The following is a 17,766-nucleotide window of genomic DNA, read 5'->3' as shown; positions in this document are numbered from 1 at the left end:
GGAGTTTTTAAAGGTGTGTTTTCAGATGTGAGGCTCCCTGCGTGGAAGCAAGGGCAAAATTACAACGAGGTCATGAAAATAGGAAAGCCCATTTTCAGTGCTGGAAGTGGCTTTAAACTCTTTCTTTTAGAGAATGAGCGATGTGAATTTGGAGGTTGAGTTGAAATGGCAAATGGCAATGGAGGTAAAAATCCTAAGCAGGACAGTAATGCTGAGGTTTCTTTAGTAGTGTAAGGAAATAGGTTGATTTCAGGTTGTCGGCCTCTAGATTAGATTTGGAAGTGAGATGTGTGGGGAGCAAGAGTTGGTAGCCCAGGATAAAGGCTGTTCTGTGCACACTATGTTTTGGAATATTGCTGTACAAAAGATGGAAGGAATAAAAGTGCAGTGAGGAAGGAATCACAAGTGAAGTTTTCATTCAAAATTCAGTAAAATATCCCATTTTTGACTGTTTACTCCATAAAATGGGAACTCACTGCTGGTATTCATAATTACCTGAATATCAATTTAAGTAATTTTTTCCCTTTTCCCTCTTTTTTCTTTTTTTTTTTTCTTTTTCTCCTTTTTTCCTCCTTTTTTCCTTTTTTTCCTCCTTTTTTTCCTCTTTTTTTCCTCCCTTTTTTCCCTCTCCTTTTATTTTTTCTCCCTTCCCTTCCCCTCCCCCCCCCCTTTTCCCCTTTTCCCCTTTTCCCCTTTTTCACCCTTTTCCCCCTTTTCCCCCCTTTTTCCCCCTTTATCACCCTTTTTTCCCCTTTTTTTCACCATGTGCTTTTCCTTCCATCTCTTGTGACATCAGTGGCCCATGTCTGTGAGGAATTGCCTTGGGCCAGTGTGACTTTCAAAGGATAAGACAATTTGTTCCTTTGCCAGTGAACAGTTTATTACATTTCTAATTACTGTTATTAACCTGGCAGGTGGTGCCATACATGATATTTTTACAACTGCAGATATTTCTTTCATGACAAAAAATAACCTGAGCAAGACTCAAAGCAAGCCAGGCGTTCTGCTGCAGCACATTGTTTTACTCTTTGCATGGTGCACGTGGCACGGGGCCACTGAGGAGTTTTAAGCTGAAAAGCAGTGGCTCTTAAGACCAATTGTAATTAGCATGTTAGTGCCCATACTTAGATACGGAGGGATGTCTCCCTTTATAACTTTACTGCTCAATTTGTTGTGTAAATTGACATCCTGTTTATAAACTGTCACTCAGAGTTCACCAGCTAGGAATCGGAGGATTGTCCAGGTTGGAACAGAGCTCTCAGATCCCCAAGTTCAACCCCACCACACCATTCCCATTGACCACAGCCCTCAGTGCCACATCTCCATGGCTCCGGGACACCTCCAGGGATGGGGACTCCATCACTTCCCTGTGCAGCTGTGCCACTGCAGCACTGCTCTTTTGGAGAAGGAATTGTTCTCAGTATCCAACCTGAACCTCCCCTGGTGCAGCTTAAGGCTCTCATCCTATCGCTGTTCCCCAAAGGAGCTGTGCTGGGAGGGTTTCAGGACTTGGCTGCCTTTACCACGCACCCAGGGCTCCAGGCAGGAGCTGGTGCTGGAGCAGTGTGGCCGTGTGCTGGAGCCATGCCCTGCAGGGGTTGTCCCACAGGTACCAACAGTGGCACTGTTTCAAAACAGCAAGGAGAAATGTATTGCATACCTGAGTGCACCTGGTGCCGAGCAAATGATAGATGTCACTCCCCTCCCCTTTCCCATCCGTTGTCTCATATTTCTGAGATACAGCTGTTGTGGTCACAGCGTGAACAGAGCATAGATTTTTCTTCTAGGCTAATAAGTGAGATGTTTTCTTCCTACAGAATCCTTCCCAAAGCACAGAGGCGTATGGTGTGAACTCCACATGCTTCACATTCACTGAGGATAAAGGCTTTTGCTCCTAGAGCAGGGATGGCATGTGGAACCCACCCCTCTGGCCACCCTTCATGGTCCTTTGCATTGAGTTTGTGGAATATATGCTGAATATATTGAACTTGAATGTAGGTCAGATATGAATTTTTCTCTTGTCTGTCCACCATGCTTTCCATTAATGTCAGTACATCTTAAATCAAGAGATAATGCTTGAGCACAAAATCAGAGGGTTTTTTTCCGGGCTATCCAGTCATCTCTCCTTGTGACTGCTATGTCACAAGGTGCCACTGGTGTCCCTTGTATCATTGGTTTTCATCACTAATTATTAGAGAAAAAAATCATTCTGCCTTCCTCCCTGTGCTTGGAAATTGGATGGAGCGGTTGGGTCCTAAAAGTCACCCAGACAAAGGTTGATGTGTTACTATTTCCTATGCATAAAGATGTGACACTAAAGGAATAACAAGGCTTATTTTGGATTGAAGGGGAGGTATCTTCCTCTGCTTCTTTAGTGCCAGCTATGACTCTCCGTTCCACAACACTGTTTGCCTTGGTGTACGTAGAAAAGGAAAAGCACAGGTGTGAGGAAGCTTGCATTGTACAGCAGTGTTATCTACAATGCAGACAAGTGATTTATGATTGCATGTTTCATGTAGCAGGAATGATATTGCCAGAGGTAAGAATAAGGAGGAAAACTCAAGCTTGCTTCAGGTGACATCGTGCAAATAAAGAGGATCCTTTTGAGTTTTCTGGCAAGTCTCATCAGGATAGTCCTACAGCAAACAGGGAAATGCAGCTTTCCCTTTGCAGTTGCTTGAAACTGCTCCAGAGCAACCACTGAGTGCTCCCTGAGATCTTGATAGGCAGCCAGGCAAACTGGTGCCATAGAGCTAACGGTGCTGTGTTCCTTTCTGCACACAGCCTGCCCTACCAACGCTGTGCGATCCCATACGAACCACAGAGCCACAGAAACATTCAGGTTGGAAAATACCTCCCGGATCCCAAATCCGACCCCAGTCTGCCCCCAGCAGACCACGTCCCTCAGTGCCACATGTCCATGTTGTGTTCATATGGACAGCTCTGACCGCTCTTCCTTTTGCTTCGTAGAAAGAAACGAGGAGTTCCATAATCAGTAGAATGAATGATGTTTGGAGTCCTTGGGCTCTCTGCTCCCTTCCAAGGACCATGAGGTCTCACTCCGGAGGCAGCTGTTGTGGGTGACAGCTGGTAGAAGGTAGTGGGGCTGTTTTGGAACGCTGCTTCTCATCCTGAGCAGAGATCAAGAAGGAGGAAATCCCTGTAATGTTGCTGGGTTGGCAAGAAAACTTCGATATGAAGTTGGCTGAGTGGTATAAAGTTGCAGCAGAACAAAGTTTTGACGTTGACCTTAATTAATGTTGATACTCAACGTGCAGTCCCATCTAGGAGCAGTCACTAGCAATGCTTTATGAAGATAAATACCTTATGCAGCCATACAGTGTCTGAGCCTTGGAGCAGGGGCATCTGGTCTGATCCAAATCACGCATGCATGGTTGGTTGTACTGGGTGATTTCGGTGGTCTTTTCCAACCTGAATGATTCTATGCTTCCATACATGTGTTCAGCACCCGAATTAACTTTCTCCTCTCTCTATTTCCAGGGTTTCTTTCTGATTAACGCACCTCTAATCTCACAGCCGTGCTGTGATGCAGTGCCTTTGCAAACTGTTCTACTTCTTCCATCACTTTCCCTTTAGCTGCTGCCTAAGGATGCTTTCTGATCGAGAACAACTCAAGGTTGGCCTCATTCCGGACCTCTGGGCATGCAGCCACTAGATGGCACATTGCAAAAGCCAATATCCTGAACAACACCTCGATGGTTTTGGTCTGTTAGTATGATCAAAGGATAAATAGTATTCAGTGTGCCCTTAATAGGGGAAAACACACAGCATCGTCAGTAGTGATTAAGTTCCATAAAGCTGCTGTTATTTTGGACATGGTGCCATTAGCACATCCAAACCACTTCATTTCCAGGCTTTGGCACCTCGCTCATTGCTAACTTAAATCACACAGCTCAGTGAATCACGTTGTGAACAGTTTTATTGGCTCCATATTGAAAACAAACCAACTTTGAGCTTTGTGACATTCCTTGATGGCTTCCATGTACGTATGTACCAAATCAGCCTGGTTAAGCTTTCTGTTCCTCGTTTGGTCTTACTCACATGCCAACATGCCATGGTTATCTGTGGGAGGAATTACCCCCAGGGGCGAGTGCTGAACAGCTCTCCCAGCTCTGGAGGAAGGTCCGTGTGTCCATCATGCTGCTGCCAATCGGATTAAACATTAAACCAGTCGGAGTCCCTTCATTTTTCAGTCTGCAGTGGTATTAGACTTTCAGTTTCCACCTCTTCCTTTGTTGCTTTTAATTCCCAATTCCACCTTCGTTGTAGCTCTCCATTACGTCTTTAGATGTTGACAAAGTCACTGAGAATTTTGGTTTATATTTTAATATAATTGTAGAGTATTGTAGAGCATATCATTTAGGTCTGCCTTCCATGTATCCTCCAGCGAATTCTGTGCTCTTACACTGTTTTCTAGTCCTGTTGGCTTGTATGTTGTTTTTGAATATGTAATTTTTCACCTTCTTGAGGTCATTTAATGTTCATTATACAAGAAGTGATGCGTTGGCAGAGGCTGCCCAGGGAGGTGGTGGGCTCACCATCCCTGTAGGTCTTCCAGAGCCACGGGGATGTGGGGCTGAGGGATGTGGTCAGGGGGAACGGTGGGGTGGGGTTGGCCTGGGAGATCTGAGAGGTCTTTCCCAACCATACGATTCTATTATTTTATGACTGTCTACATACACATCAAGATTTCAGGTCCTCTGAGGTCCTTTTAATGTCTTTTAAGTGACTGGAAACATTTTTTTGGCCTCTCCAAGCCAACTTCTGGATAAAAAAGCATGCTGGCTTTAAAACTGTTGTCTCTGAAGTCTTCTTATGATTTCAGCACTTGATAAAGTGACCCTTGCATCACTTGCATCCCATTTTACAAATTTGTTGGTGATGAAGTGCCTCTCTCACCTGTAAGCTGTTTTCCTTGCTGTGTGAACCTGCCTAAAATTCACCTGTTGTAGAAGTTTATATGTTTACCGGGATAAGTCCTTCATATTCCCTCCCGTGTGCATTTGTGTGTCTGGGCAAGGCAAGGCAAGACAGCTGCATAACTGCAGGGAAAATGGAGGAGGTGACTGCGAGTCACTCACTTACTCACTGGCATTTGCTGTGGGAAACCTGTATTTTGTGGTTTCATAGTGTGCTCGCTTTTTGGACAAGGCAGGCAAGAAGGCAGATGTCCCCTTCTCATCACAACTTTATCACTTACGACTCTTATGTAAAGCAAACGTGGTGTCGGCTCTGAAACGAAGAGCTCCATTGGGATCTCATCTAAGTGCAGGTGCTGAGCTGGCAGTTTCACAGCAGATTGTGAAATTTGATCACACAATGGGAAATCGAGCCACTCCTTGAGGGCAGTATCTGGAAACATAATGGGGAGCCACCCTTCAAAGGCGATCTGGGTAATAATGGGGCTTAGCAACACTTTCTACCTGCTTTGCTTAGAAAATTATGAACATTTTTAATAGTGTTACTGCTTTTTGCACAAGCACACTATATTTAGATGCACCTCGACTGGTCCTGAGCTCAGACACACCCATAGCAACAAACTGCCCAGCATGAAAATGCTGCTACCATCACTCCTAAGTGGATGCTATCAGTGACATTTTCCGTTCTCCCCACGTCCTGGTGTCATTGTTTGCTTCTCTCCTCTGTCCACAGGTTGCATCCCTTGGGATGTTTGTTGAATAACATTTGCTGCAGCTGCTTTCTGGTAAGTCCTGAGCCTTTATATACACACACACATTAATGAACACGGAACACCCACATGATGCCCTGGCCCCGTGACACCAGGTGCTACTTGATGTCTTGAGATTGCCATAAAGATTGCACCTGTGCTCCTGCATGTCGTTATGCACACCACAGCCTCTGAATAATGTAGACTCGTAGAAAAGACTTCAAAGAACCATAACACAGTTTTAAAGGGCTGGAAGGAGAGGCTGATGGGAGATGTTGTATGAATTCAGTGCTTCCTGCTTAGCTAAGCAGTAATTTAGGAGGACATGTAAGCCATGTGCAAGTATTTCAAAGAAAGCAAAAAGCCACTGAGAGCTGTGCAGACTACCCTGATGTTGTAGACAAAGAGTGAGGAAGGGAGAGTTTGGTGTTTTATTGGACCCTCACACATCGTGATCAGCAGAATGAAAGTATTTACACAGGTTGGGTATTATTTGATAATGATAAATGTGAAGGGGGAAAGAAAGTGAATGCATTAAGTGAGCTGAGAAAGTCTGTATGTGAATGAGATCAATTAGCCAGGAGCTCTTCAGTCAAAAAGAATAACACCCTTCCTTCATGTGCTATGGACACTGTGATGCGTTGATGGATATGGATGGTATGGAATGGATATTACGATGGGTTGGTGGTTGGACCAGATGATCTTAGAGGTCTATTTCAACCTGAATGATTCTGTGATTCTATGTTAGAACCCTATCGCGTAACGAAATCAAAACATTGATTCTATCTCTCAAAGTCTCTGAAGAGTTAACAGCAGATTATCCTTTCTGGGATCTTCCACAGCAATTGTTCCAAGAAAGCTATCAACAGAGAGGGAACCAGTGCCCAGCAGGTACCAGAACTGTCTTAACATCTGGAACTGGAAATACTGCAGGTTGGTGCATTGTAGGCATCAAAAAAATCCACTGTCTTTGTCAGTTTGGTCATTGGGAACCTGTGTGCTACTACTGAAAGTTGGTGTAGGAGAACAGGGATTGAACACTGAGCTATACTGGGGGTTTGGAAAGGAAGATCTTGGTGTCGGTAGTGCAAGAAAATTAACCTGTTAGTAGTAATTATGTCTTTAATGATAACAAATTCAACTGTGCTAACTTAGCGTAAGGAAGCTCAGACAAGCCATTGACACACGGAAGACAAGTGTATTTACAGTGATATTTGTACATGAGCATAAAAAACAGCAGCCTTTAATTAACCATATACACTTTAGGACACAAGGTCCTTCTCAGGGGAATATTTCTATTCCTGCCATGACATTGCAGACTGTAATGCTGCTTAAATAACAACGGGATGGATGTTTCAGGATAAAAGCAATCTTCTATGTTCAGAACAGAGTAGGCTGTAAATATATACATTTCAAAGTCATAGGATAGGCTGACAGCAAGTGATTTATCTCTTGCCCACAGAGTATACGACATTATGTACATATGGAACATATACACTGGTGCCTGTAGGTGAATATTCACATCAGTGCTGATACACAAACACAGGCATGAAGTCAGTGCACAGAGTCTCTCTCCACTCTTTTATATACACAGTTCTTTCTCATTCACTGCAGGTTTAGGACTTTACATGCAGAGCCTGAAAAACAATGTAGTACTTGGAGAAAATGCTCCCCTGCAGAGGCAGAAAGTCTGAAGACACCTGGAACAGCTGAAAGGCAGGAGGTTGAAAGGCCTCACCTTATCAATGGGTTGATCTTCCCCATAGATAGCAAGTCCTTTTGCACAGAATAGAGCTGTCTCTTAGCCACTGCCTCAGCAAAGCTTGGGTCAGTGATGGGTTTGCTCATGTTATGGTCCTAATAGGTGCAGTTCTTGGTTCCCTTGTGTCACTAACAATACGTAGAGTTTGCCCAAGATGGGTAGGTATTCAGCTTGAACAAGGATGAAGCCCAGGTGTTGATGGCCAGATTTATTGTCAGAACGCCCAAGATGTTGAGTACAAATCCAGCTTTGGCCTGGAATTACAAAGCAAAAGTGTTATTAATTGAACTGAATGCTCTTCTTCCTTCCATGCTGATTAGGTTTGTCTTATGTTTAGTTTTTCTGGCTTCCCTCTTTGGCTCCTTCAGACCTCCATCAAATTACATTTAAACTGGTTTCGTTCACAAGATACAGTCTGTAGAATGGAAATTGGGTTTCCATTGATAGAGCTGTTAAGCTAGAAGTCCTGAAATCCTTTCCATCTGCCTGCGTAGAACCTTCTCCTCTGACCTGGTATTGGTATCTGGTGTTATATATTGGAGAAGTTACCCAGAGACAAGACATCCTTGTCCATCTTTCTTTGTCATACTGAGATCGGGCATCAGGGCAGCCTTGTGAGAGGTGCAGGCTTTGCCTTGGTCACTGCAGAAGGATCATACAGAGTGCACACCTCGACATCCCTGATCGTATCTACACGTGGGCTTTTGGAACAGATACACATTGCCACTTCTGGCTGCCACTGGAACATCTGCAAGAGGTCTTGAATGTTTTCTTAAAGCTCAATAACTTCTTGATAAGGCTGTAAATGTACGCTTTATAAGTATATAAAGCTGGATCCCATATATATAGAGGGACCATTAATTAATTCAGACATTTATATTTGTCTTTCCATTTGACGTCAGAAGGGTGAGTTTTCTAACACTCTTTCAAGAAGAACCAATATTGGGGTGGGAGGGGGAAAGAGGTCAAAACTAGTGATGAAAATGATGACAAGAATGTGTTTTTTCTCACCATGTCTATAACCTTGAGATGTCCGTATGAGAAGACAATGGCGTTGGGGGGGGTGGCCACTGGGAGCATGAATGCCAACGATGCCGAAAGTGTACAGGGCAGCATGACATAGAGTGGATTGAGGCAGATAGATTGAGCCTAGGCAAGAAGGGAAGCACGGGTGATGGTTTTGATACACAGAAATGCACAGAAACCTTTTGGCAGAATATTAATTGCGTTTGTCCATGCCAGAAATCATTTCTTTCACAAATGTTGTAACCACTCATACGTTGGGTCTGCTTTAGCAACTTCTACTCAACATCTTTGTGCAGCAGCAGCAAGAATTGGTTTTGGGGTCAATGCTTTGTGTTCCTGATTGTGGATTTTGAATCACTGCTAAGGTATAAATTAATAATAACGACTGCATTAGACTCAAAAACCAGGAAAGAGTATAAAGGGCCTTCAAACAGATTGTGAGCAAAACTAAATTATTGGTGGAAACTCTGAAGGTGAATGGGTCATCTTAAGGATTATTGGAGTCTGTGTCCTATGCAAAAAAAGGTTTTGGTGGTTCTTGCTCCAATGTCAATCTGGAGCCACCATTTCACACTGCAGAATGGCATCTGTCATTGCAACAGGAGTTTCCTGGGGAAATTCTGAATTAGGTCACAGAGCTTGACTAATGCTATCGTCTTTGGACTTCTGGAAGGTCAGTGGTTGGAGTGAAATACAGTAATGGAATGTTACAGGGAAACAAATGCTGCTGCTGCTGCTCTCTGCAGAACAAATAGGAAAAAACGAGTACAGCTGGCAGTGACCTCATGGGGTTATTTAGGCCAGAAGGCAAAGTCTACTATGCCCATGAGTTTAATCCTTTTACTTTTCCCATCAATGATTCTAGGAAGGTCGAACTGAGCGCACAGTGTGTGTGAATTTATAAGCATTCACATACATATGTATTTATTTAAAGTCTTGCCTCCTGATCAGATTACATGAGCCAGTGCTTGGCGGTGTCAGCCAGCCACCTCTCACCACTGAGCATTCCCCTGCCTGAAAGCTGCCTTTACGAGGGCATTCTGAACTCACCATTGAAGCCAGGATAGGGAGAAAGAGGGTGGTGGTGGCCACGTTGCTGGCACACTCAGTGAAAGTAGCAATAAGGAGACACAACACGAACACAATGGCTGGATGAGGGATTTGCTCCAGAGGAGTCAGTTTGGTACCCAACCATCCGGACAGACCGGATTCCTGTAACAGAGGAAAAATGCCTGTCAGGATAGCAGGCTGAAGAAGAAGTACCCGTATCACAGTCCAACCATGTTTCCCTCATCAGTTCTACCCTATGGAATTTCTCATACAAACTTCTTTCTGTAGAAATGTGTGTGGAGGCTGTAAGGACTGCGCGGGAGACACATCCTGGAAGTGTTATCTTCTGCCTGCCACACTGATTTAATTGCATTTAATAGAGTCTTTGGTGTAATGGGGTATTTCCTTAATCACCAGTCTTCTAGAAACACAGTTAATTGTGCTGCTGTGCTGCACCGTGTTGTTGGCATGGGCTACATCTCTTCTCATCATAGGACTGCTCCTAAGGATGAAATCTATCCGACCGCCACATGTGTTTGGTGCTCCCAGCGTGCCCTCTTGTGTTCTGGGAGAGCATATGTGAAAAGCAGAGGAGAAAACACCCACAGAGAGCAGGTAAGCAGAGGGGTGTTACCTCACTGCCTTTGGCCAAGGCAAAGCCACCACCCAGCAGGAGCACGATGTTCCATGGCATTTTCTCGTGAACTACTTTCCAGTTCAGGAGAGCTGGAGGTGCTCGGATCTTTGTCTTGCTGCCTACAATCCCAACAAGAATTGGTTGTATATTATATTCTCCCAAGAAAGAGGTACTTGTCAGTGTGAAGTAGGCTTAGTTGGAATACAAGGACATTTCTGTCAGCAAGATCAACGTGGCTTTGGGATAGTCACTGAAAGTGAGTGAGGAGATTTTAAAACTTGATGTGCAAAAGTATTAATGAATAACCTGCAATTGCTTCAGAAAGCAAAGTAGAGTAGATGAAAAGTAAGAGTGGGTTAGAGGAATGGCAACGTATCCAGAGAATGGCCTCTTCTCCCAAGCAATTAGTGATAGGATGAGAGGTAATGGCCTCAGGTTGCACTGGGGATGGTTCAGGTTGGATATGAGGAAACGTTTCTCCAAAAGAGTGGTGATGCAGTGGCACAGCTGCACTGGGAGATTGAAAGTCCCCATCCCTGGAGGTGTCAGAACCGTGGGGATGTGGCACTGAGGAACGTGGTCAGTGGGCATGGCGGGGTTGGACTTGGAGATCTGAGAGGGCTTTTCATGGAATGTATGCCTAAAGCATAAAACTATAACTATACTGGAAGAGCAATTTGAAATTTCGTTAGTGAATCTAAAATATAAGGTTTCCAGCATAGTTATTCTGGCAGTTGATGCCTTCAGTAAGCTTACCTGTCTGCTTCTGGATAGAGAATTCGGAAGGGATGATGAACAGCAGCAGTGAAATGAAGATGGCAACTGTCGCATCAGTGACAAAGCTGCAATGGATCAGTCAGAAAATTGGTGGTGTTTTAGGTGCATAAGGAACTGAAGAAACTGAATAATGCAATAACAAGTGCAAATTTTACTTCTAAATTTGGTATGATCATGGAAGATCCCGAATGGGAAGGGACCCTTAAGGATCATCAAGTCCAAATCCTGATGCCACACAGGACTACCCAAAATAACGCTACTGATAGAAGTTACTGTGTTCATTTACAGCCTAGGCCAGGATACCTAAGCAGGGAATCCTCATTAAAGATCATTTGGGAAGAGAAAAGCTAGGCTATGCTTTATAATTCAGTTGTTTCCTGATACAATTTTGCTCAGAGCAAGGAGGAGAGGTGATGGTACCTCGTATCGTTTTTGTTGAAGAGAACTGTTGCCCAGCCAGGTATGAAACCAGGGTCTCTTGTAAACCAGAGCAGTACCAGCAGGACGAAGAGGACCAGGACTGCAATCTCTGCAAATTTCATGGACCCCAATTTCTTGTTCTCGTCCTTGATAATTTGATAGGCCTGTTTCTCCTTGGTCTTTGCAGAGGGATCTCTCACACAACCAAAATTCTTCTGAAAACTAGAAGAAAAAATGGGCAAGAAATATCAAAGAAATTTGCCATATGTCTTAAGAGTTGAGAATCTGGACTTTGTAACTCAGACACGTTGTGTTATATATATGTGTGTGTGTGTTAATATAAATTATATATATAATGTTGTGGCATCAGCAGCCGCAGATGTAGATGATAACTGCGTTGTATTCTGTGCTGCCAAGATTAAAAAAAAAACCCAAAAACTTTCCTGCCCCTAAAGCCTCATTGTCAGAGTGTGATACACACAGGGTAATAATGACAAGAACAGTGTGACTGGCACTGTGTGTCACCAGGAAGCAGGTTTTTAAAATTACAGAAAAGGAGGACTTACAAATAGGACCTTGAGGAATGAGACAGCCTTTCAGGTATTGAGAAAGCTCTTTCCAGTTGAAAGAGGTTAATGCCAAAGTGGTGGTCCAAGTGTCACATTGGCAATGAAAGCTGTTTGCATGGGGTGTTGACACAATGCTAATCCTGCAGCTCTGCACGACTTTCGTCAGGAGGGAATTTACCAGCTCTATGCAGAAATCAATTTCCTGGTTTGAAGCACAGCAATCTTCTAGGACATGAAAGCAATGCAGCAGAACAGGTTGTGTGCAGATGGAGCTCCTTGTTTCCAGCTATGGAGTGTACTTTGCTGGGATTTCATCAGGTTATTGGAAAAAAAAAAATGCAGTATTTCAACAGATACTCAGTGTGCAGTGCTGCTGGTCTCTGTTGTATCTGAATGCTTCTCTACTTGGTGTGTAAACATCAAGCATAGGCTTATCAGTGGCAGAATCACTCGTGGTACGGTATGTAATGAGTACTTAATAACAGACCTGTGCTCTGTGCTCTAGTATGAGAAGGGTACTTACTTGAAGCCCAAGTACAGAATTTGCAGCCAAATCCAGGCCAAAACCAGCAACAGAACCATGGTAGGAAAAGCAAAAGAGAACCAAGAGGCAAAGTTGATGACGTTGTCATTGTTGGGAAAGATCCTGCAAAATGTAGAGGGCTGTCAGCATCCCAAACTCTGCAGTCTCTTCTGTATTCAAAAACAGGAGGTGTTTTGAGGCTCCCCAAGGAAGAGAAGCCAACTTCCCTGCAGTTAGCAAACTGATATTTTCCTTCTGTGTATGAACTAGAAGTCAGCTGGAGCAGAAAGATGCATCTTAATGGATGTGTATTCCAAATCCAACCAGACTTACTCATCAACTTGTCCCTTCAGCACCAGATTTGGTGTTGTCCCAGTCAGAGTTGCAATCCCTCCAATACTGGCTGCGTAACAAATTGAGAGAGACATTCCCTTGCAGAGTTTCTTGTGCTTCTCGTCTATAGGGTGTTCACTTTTCTCTTTGCCTTCCTCAACTGCCAGGACGTGGTTATTGCCTAGGTGCCAAGATAGGAATGAGGGGGGTTAGAGAAGCTACACTGGGTAGGAAAAGATCTTCTGTCTGTAAAATTCTGTAATTGAAGGCTAAAACACAACGGACTCAGAGCTGAAGGAGCCAAATTTCCCTGTTGTAGGAGGCTGGCATTGTTAAATCTTTGACATTCTGTCAGTTTTTACTGGTTGTCGGTGAAAATAACCATTTTTCAGGAGAAGTTGATGCGATGAAGTCTGAAGAGATATTGTTGTGTGATTATGTATCTTTGGATTAGAGAGATCGTTCTTTGGATTAGAAAGATCATTTTAATCTCTAACCTTCAGGCAGGAAATAGGCCAGAATCTGTCCCTCAGATGGACTGCTGTCTGACGAGTTGCACAGCAGATTACAGTGGAGCTAACATAATATGTGAGGAAATATCAAACCTAATGTGAGGTCTTCAGCTAAAGCAGTGCTTATACGTGTTGTTTTATTGAGCTATTGACCTTCATCCAAGTCAGTAGAACTTACTGTGCCTTTGATTCATGGAAGAGCCTCACGACTGCTGCAAGATCAGTCAGGATGCTTTAGGTAAATTCTTTTTCAGAATTTAGGAGCAATGACTGTGCCAGTGAAAAGGCATCAGGACATCCCATCCCAAAGAGAAAAATGCCCAGAGCCCATTCACCTTTTTCCTCCGTTTCTTTGAAGCTGTTTGATTTTGTTGGCTCTTCCTGCAGTTCAAAGGCCTTGTTGTCATTCTCAAGCACTTGGTTGGGTGCCTCAGATCCCATTCCTGACTGGTGCAACTGATCCAGAACCGCCTGTGCAATGGGCACCATCATGGCAGTGGTGGCTGTGTTGCTGATCCACATGGACAGGAATGCAGTCACGAGCATGAAACCCATCAGAAGGCTGAAACAAACAGGTTTGAAGAAGCTGGGTCAGAACTCAGGGCTTCCATGCCCTTTTCTGTTACAAAGCTCTGTTTACAAATGCAAGGTTTGGAAAATGCCCAGCAATCAGTTTAAACAATAAGGAAAATGATCTTTTTTTTTCTTTTTTGTAGATTTATCCTACCTCTATCATTTAAGAGTCTCTTCTTACTCATATAAAATTCTAATCCTTGTTGCAGTATTACTCTGTTATTTGTCTCAAAATTATTCTTTAGATGAGATGTAGATTATACATCAGATGAAATGGGTTTTATCTTATATGCATTTTCATTCTATTGCTTTGTAATTTCCTTCTGTATTCCCTCTTCTCATGATCTGGGACAAATTAAATAGGGTAACATGGCCTCTGCGTGGCTTAAAGCTCCAGTCTGGCAAACAGTTATTCTTTCCAAAACAAGCATCCCCCCATTTTCTCTTCTCCTTGCAATCAATATAGCATTTATAGAGTCGATATCTTCTATATTTCAGCCAAAGACTCCTGACTGTCAAAAGCTGTGCTCCTGCCCAAACCCAGTAGCACCCCTGACTTCAGAATTGATTTCAGGCAGCGCTGACAAGAAGTAATGCCACGAAATCTTCTATCCCACATCGTTTTTGTGGCTGTTACTCACAGGGCTGGTCTGACACCAGTGATGAGCAAGACCCACAGAGCAACGCGCTTGTGTAGGTTCCAGTTCTCAATAGCAATGGCCATCAGCAGTCCCCCAATAAAAAGCATATTGCTGTCCTTCAGGTACTCCCTGCAGACCTACAACATGGAGCAAGGGGGAGAGAACAGTGATAAGAAACCATTAGATAGAAAGAAGGTGTTTTCTCAGGGGGGACCTTGTCCCAAAGTCATTAGTATGCTAACTATAGGTTGCATCTGATTAATGAATCTGCTTCAATTTCAGATTAGCAGCTCCGCTGTGGGCACAAGCAGGCTCTATCCCATAAACAGAGTACATTTTCTGCATAACATTGGTGCAGTGCTTTCCTCTTTGATCTGCACTCTGGAAATCCCACCCAAATAAGAGATGACCATTAGAAACCAACATCAGACGAGACCCCAGTCTCTTACTGTTGTCGAATCCATGATGTTCATCATTGGGAAGAGCAGGACGGGAAGGAGGGCTGTGACAGCCAACGGCAAAGCTTCCGTGCACCACAGCAGTGCCATCAGGATGATAACATACCCACATTGGGCCTCCTGAAAGAAGGGAGTGCAGGCAGTCAGAATGGGCTCTACACCTCACTTATGCTCTGAGAAGGCAACAGCCCGTTGTTATATGCATTGCCTGATAAAGGGATTTGGGAAAAGGTTGTTTTCTGCCTTTTCCTCCCATCTGTCCCCTAACTGCAGGTCTTAACCCAGTGACAAAGTACTCAACGACCTTGTCACAACTATAGGGAGAGACTGGGGCCTTTGATGGGAGAAGACAAGAAATAGATGACTTTGAACCTTTTATGATAAGATAAGGGATTGGCAGTCCCTGCATAGATGTCTTGGTTTTGCTGATGCTGGTATTTTCTCTCTCTTTTTTGTTGTTTTTTATTTTATTTTATTTTATTTTATTTGTTTTTGATTCACAGAAGTAATCTTCAATCTAGTCAAGGTTTCCCCACTTTTTCCTCTGCATAATTCAGGATGTGGCCCTGGTGAACCTCTGGTAGGTTCAGCAGCCTGTGTTCTTTGTACTGGAAATACTGTTATCTATTTTTTAAAATCAGATTTTTAGCTCAGTACAGACTTTGAAATGCTGACAAACTGGTCATGGGTCAGTTTCATCTTCCATTGACTCTGAGTTATTTCTTTGAAGAAAGTACAATCTCATGTTTCACATTATCTTTTTGGTTTTTTTTCCTGAGGAAACAGACATGGTTTTGCTGCAGACAACCACTCTAAATTTTATATAAGACTATTTAACTCAGCCTTGGGCACCAGAAGGATTCAGAATGCCATATCACAACATGGCATACTGCTAGGCTGCTGGAAAAAAAAAACATGGGAAAGTGACAGTGTAGGATACAGGGTCTTCCTTAATTTGGAGCTGGCAAAATAATAGGTGCCAGCAGCAGTCAGAGCAAAGGATTTGGGAGAAAAAAGTTTTTGCGTGGTCTTGGATTGAGAATGTCCATTCAAAATACACAGAATGAAGAGAATGAATGAAACCATACCAATGTTTATTGACTAAAGAATTAGGAAAAGGAGATTAAAAAGGTGATGGCTTGAGTACAGAGGTTTAAACCAAGGAAGGTTGAATGGATGGAGGGAAGTGATCTTGGTGGCACATTACCATGGATGGAAGAGTAATACTGCCAGAGAATCCTGAAGAGATTTAAGGCCTTTTAAGCCTTATCTTGAATGAGAGTGGCAGTAACCTTAACTATTGGTTCTGTCAAGCTCTGAAGGCAGTTTCCCACTTTGATGGTCCCTTTTCTCCCTTATTTTGTTGTTATGAAGGTGCACCCATGGATGGCACCAATTGGAAACACAAAACCAAGGGCTTATGGTCTGGTAACAGCAACCCCAGGAAGAGATGAAAAACAAGGCTCCCACTTCTGGATACTTCAGAAAGTTTATGATCCAAATCTCTTTTAACTTATTTTAACTTTGGCCTACAGAAAGTTAATTAGCAAAAAAAATTATTTGTCTGTTATTTTCTGTTTGTCGTTTTAGTAAGCATTTAAGTGACAGTTTAAGCTGTTTTATTTGCATAGCAAGGGAAGGGGAGGACATGCCTGATCAGTTACTGCATTTCTCCTCCCACCAGAGCCACTCCATTGTTTGTGCTTGCAAACCTCTGGCCCAAGCTTCAGAAACTCTCTGACTCATTGGTCTGATGAAAAAGAATGAGTTCAAAAGGGAAAAAAAATAAGAGCAGTGAGGAAGAAGGGGCTGCAAAAAAAAAGACAGAGTGAAGAATGGAGAAGAACATGGAAGGAGACCAGAAGCTGAGGATCAGCGGGGATCAAAGGGAGGAGGTAGGACTTGGCATTCGAAGAGCAGCAGTGATGGGAGAAGGGATTAGGAGTGGAATGAGAGACCTGAAGAGCAGAGGTTAGCTCTGTCTGCATGAGGAGAGCAGGAGAAATGAGAGTGAAGATTAATCCAACTGCTGGCACTCTGCCTGCGCTCAGTGCTGCGTCCAGGTGATCAATGGCTCAGAAATACCTGCCCTACTGCTACAGGCTTTCACAGCTTACTTCTTCAGAAGGAACATTCAGCATTCTGTCATTTGAAACGTGACATTTTAAAATTTTAAATCTTTTTTTCTGGTTTTTTTTTTTTTTTTTGGAAGTTTATTATGGAAATAATGATAGGAAGAGTGAAACACGTTGCATTTTTTTCCCCGATGTAACAGAGTTCCTTATCTGAGTGTGAGAGGTGACTCTTTTACCTGGCAGCAATGATGAGAAAAAAAATACCCAACTCTGAAAGGGGACGTGAATGGGATAATGTTAAATCAGAAAGCAGTTTGCAATCGATCCTTAGAAGGTAAATTAGATTCATGGGTCCCTTCCAGCTCTGGATATGCTGTGATTTTATGAAGAGCCTGTAAGAATTTGCGCGTTCTCTTCCAAGGATCGTCCCTAAGGACAGATTTGCTCTCAAATACAGCGTAAAAGGTCCTTACCTTGCTAGGAACAGCCAGAGGCAGCGGTAAGAAGAGAAGGGGCACCAGGATGATGACCAGGTATTTCCTGAAGGCAAGAAGCAGCCGCCAGCAGGGAGCCATGGTGGAGCTGCCCAGTGCTGAAAGGCCCAGCGCTGCTCCCGGGGACTATATAAACACAGAGCAGCATTAAACATTGACCTCTGGCAGCTGGGTGTTGTTTTTGGATGTAATCAGAGAAAGAAGGAAGAGAACAAAGAAGGGAGGGG

At 43.5% G+C, this 17,766-nt stretch overlaps 1 protein-coding gene across 1 annotated transcript; it reads right to left on the bottom strand.

The window, feature by feature from the left end:
* Positions 1 to 6,867: 6,867 nt before the first annotated feature.
* SLC13A2 (solute carrier family 13 member 2) lies at positions 6,868 to 17,666 on the bottom strand. The gene is made up of 12 exons (XM_042879404.1): positions 17,519 to 17,666; positions 14,962 to 15,090; positions 14,513 to 14,649; positions 13,634 to 13,860; positions 12,787 to 12,967; positions 12,454 to 12,576; positions 11,362 to 11,583; positions 10,921 to 11,006; positions 10,162 to 10,283; positions 9,528 to 9,689; positions 8,463 to 8,600; positions 6,868 to 7,705 (listed from the first exon to the last, which is right to left on the bottom strand). Exons 1-12 carry the CDS (start codon positions 17,618 to 17,620, stop codon positions 7,580 to 7,582), a joined length of 1,755 nt encoding a protein of 584 aa, XP_042735338.1. The 5' UTR covers positions 17,621 to 17,666; the 3' UTR covers positions 6,868 to 7,579.
* Between the last annotated feature and the right edge of the window lie 100 nt (positions 17,667 to 17,766).

The sequence above is a fragment of the Lagopus leucura genome, unplaced genomic scaffold (assembly GCF_019238085.1).
Source record: "Lagopus leucura isolate 7727_CA_CO unplaced genomic scaffold, USGS_WTPT01 Super-Scaffold_100024, whole genome shotgun sequence".
Lineage (NCBI taxonomy): Eukaryota > Metazoa > Chordata > Aves > Galliformes > Phasianidae > Lagopus > Lagopus leucura.
The sequence above is the reverse complement of the archived record's forward strand: the minus strand, read 5'-3'. Positions and strand labels throughout refer to the sequence as shown.